This window comes from Aspergillus nomiae, assembly GCF_001204775.2.
Source record: "Aspergillus nomiae NRRL 13137 chromosome Unknown contig00664, whole genome shotgun sequence".
NCBI classification, from domain to species: domain Eukaryota; kingdom Fungi; phylum Ascomycota; class Eurotiomycetes; order Eurotiales; family Aspergillaceae; genus Aspergillus; species Aspergillus nomiae.
This window is the reverse complement of record NW_015378719.1, coordinates 1-1,730: the sequence shown is the minus strand read 5'-3', so window position 1 is coordinate 1,730 and position 1,730 is coordinate 1. Positions and strand designations below refer to the sequence as shown.

At 47.6% G+C, this 1,730-nt stretch overlaps 1 protein-coding gene across 1 annotated transcript; it reads left to right on the top strand.

The window, feature by feature from the left end:
• Positions 1 to 237: 237 nt before the first annotated feature.
• ANOM_011358 (DUF821 domain protein) lies at positions 238 to 1,608 on the top strand (the record flags this gene model as incomplete). The annotated part of the gene is made up of 2 exons (XM_015556614.1): positions 238 to 1,183; positions 1,250 to 1,608. Coding segments are annotated over 2 exons (1,305 nt in total), but the record flags the coding sequence as incomplete, so codon positions are not given.
• Between the last annotated feature and the right edge of the window lie 122 nt (positions 1,609 to 1,730).

Genomic DNA, 1,730 nt, shown 5'->3' with positions numbered 1-1,730 from the left:
ATGTTTAGCCACTTGTTCCTTAGGGAGGTGGTCTTTGTTCGATTAGCGCTTCGCGTAGTGATATTATATTGTGCGACTTAGAATTGGTTAACGATCGTATGTCAGTAATCCTTCGTCGCCATCGGCAGAAGATTTCTCTTTCCCACCCGTTGTCACCGACTGTTTCTTACCTGATGGAGTCGACCCCTATATTACCTTAAATTTCCTTTCCACTACTACACGACGAGAAACGCTGAGATGGGGCGACTTATGAGATTTACCGCCATCCAGATAGTTATATTGGCATTGGCAGCAGTTCTTGGAATTTCTATCTGGACACTCTGGCTAGGAGTCAACTCTGATAGAGACAATATCCATCCACTACTCAATCATCTAATCCCCGCTGGCCACTGTGCTTGTCAGACTTCTACTATCTTTAAATGTGACAACTGTATTGAGTGTCCCGTCCAGCCATTTCATGACACTACTTCCTCGTCCTTTGCGCCTCCCGCGCGGTCTGCCTTTGATCCGTCCGAGTATTCTTACAATGACACTCAATGCACCAATTTGTTCCCCGGTCTTTTTGAAGATCCTCTCCGTGCCCAGTTCTTCTGGACAGCCAGACATGGAATTAGCAGGGCTGATATTGACAATATCAAGATGGTAGATGGCATGGCTAGGGTAGCTGTCTATCAAGGACGGCTTTATGTTCATAGAGCCCTAGCTAAGGGGGAGGATCACCGGCGTAAGATCCTGGGGATCTTGGGCTCAATTCATCGCGCCTTAGTCTCGGCGCCATATACTATCCCAGACACAGAGATTATCTTCTCCGTAGAAGATAAATTGGAGGACGTCGCTGGACCAGATCATCCTCTCTGGGTATTAGCCCGGAAGGCTACCGAGGAGTCTGTTTGGCTGATGCCGGATTTTGGCTTCTGGTCTTGGGGCCACATTGATAGTCGAATTGGGCCGTATGACGAGGTAGTCAAGCACATGGAAAAGAATGAGCTCCCCTGGGATGAGAAAGAGGATAAGCTGGTCTGGCGCGGAAAGCTGAGTTTCGCCCCGAAGCTACGCCGTACACTACTTGAGATTGCACGGAAGTATGCCTGGGGTGATGTAAAGGAAGTTGAATGGAAGAATAAGGCCAACTACCTTAGCATGGAAAAACATTGCGATTATAGGTTCATTGCTCACGTGGAAGGTATGGAGTCTTTTATTCTTTAAGGATTATCCATATCGATGAGAAAGCCCAGCTAATATCTTCTAGGTCGTTCCTACTCTGCATCTCTTAAATATCGCCAGGCCTGCCGATCGGTAGTAGTGATCCATAAACTGCAATATATCCAACATCACCACTATCTTCTCGTCTCGTCTGGCCCACAGCAGAACTTTGTTCAGGTGGAGAGGGACTGGGCCGATTTGCCACACAAGGTACAAGAGCTTCTCGATGACCCTCTCAAGGCTCGCATGATTGCAGACAATAACGTGAAAGTATTTCGTGAACGATATTTAACTCCAGCTGCCGATGCATGCTACTGGAGGGCGTTGCTGCAGGAATGGGCCACTGCATCGCCTGAGATTACCGAAACCATGAGCGACCCAACCAGTGGTCCAAACAGAGCGATTCGGTATGAATCGTTTTTACTACTGGATCCCAACAGTATGATGCACTTTGGGGCTTGAGATTACACTATCCAGGAAAGCACAGATACACGACTCTGTATATAAACCTCTGGACTAAGGAAACT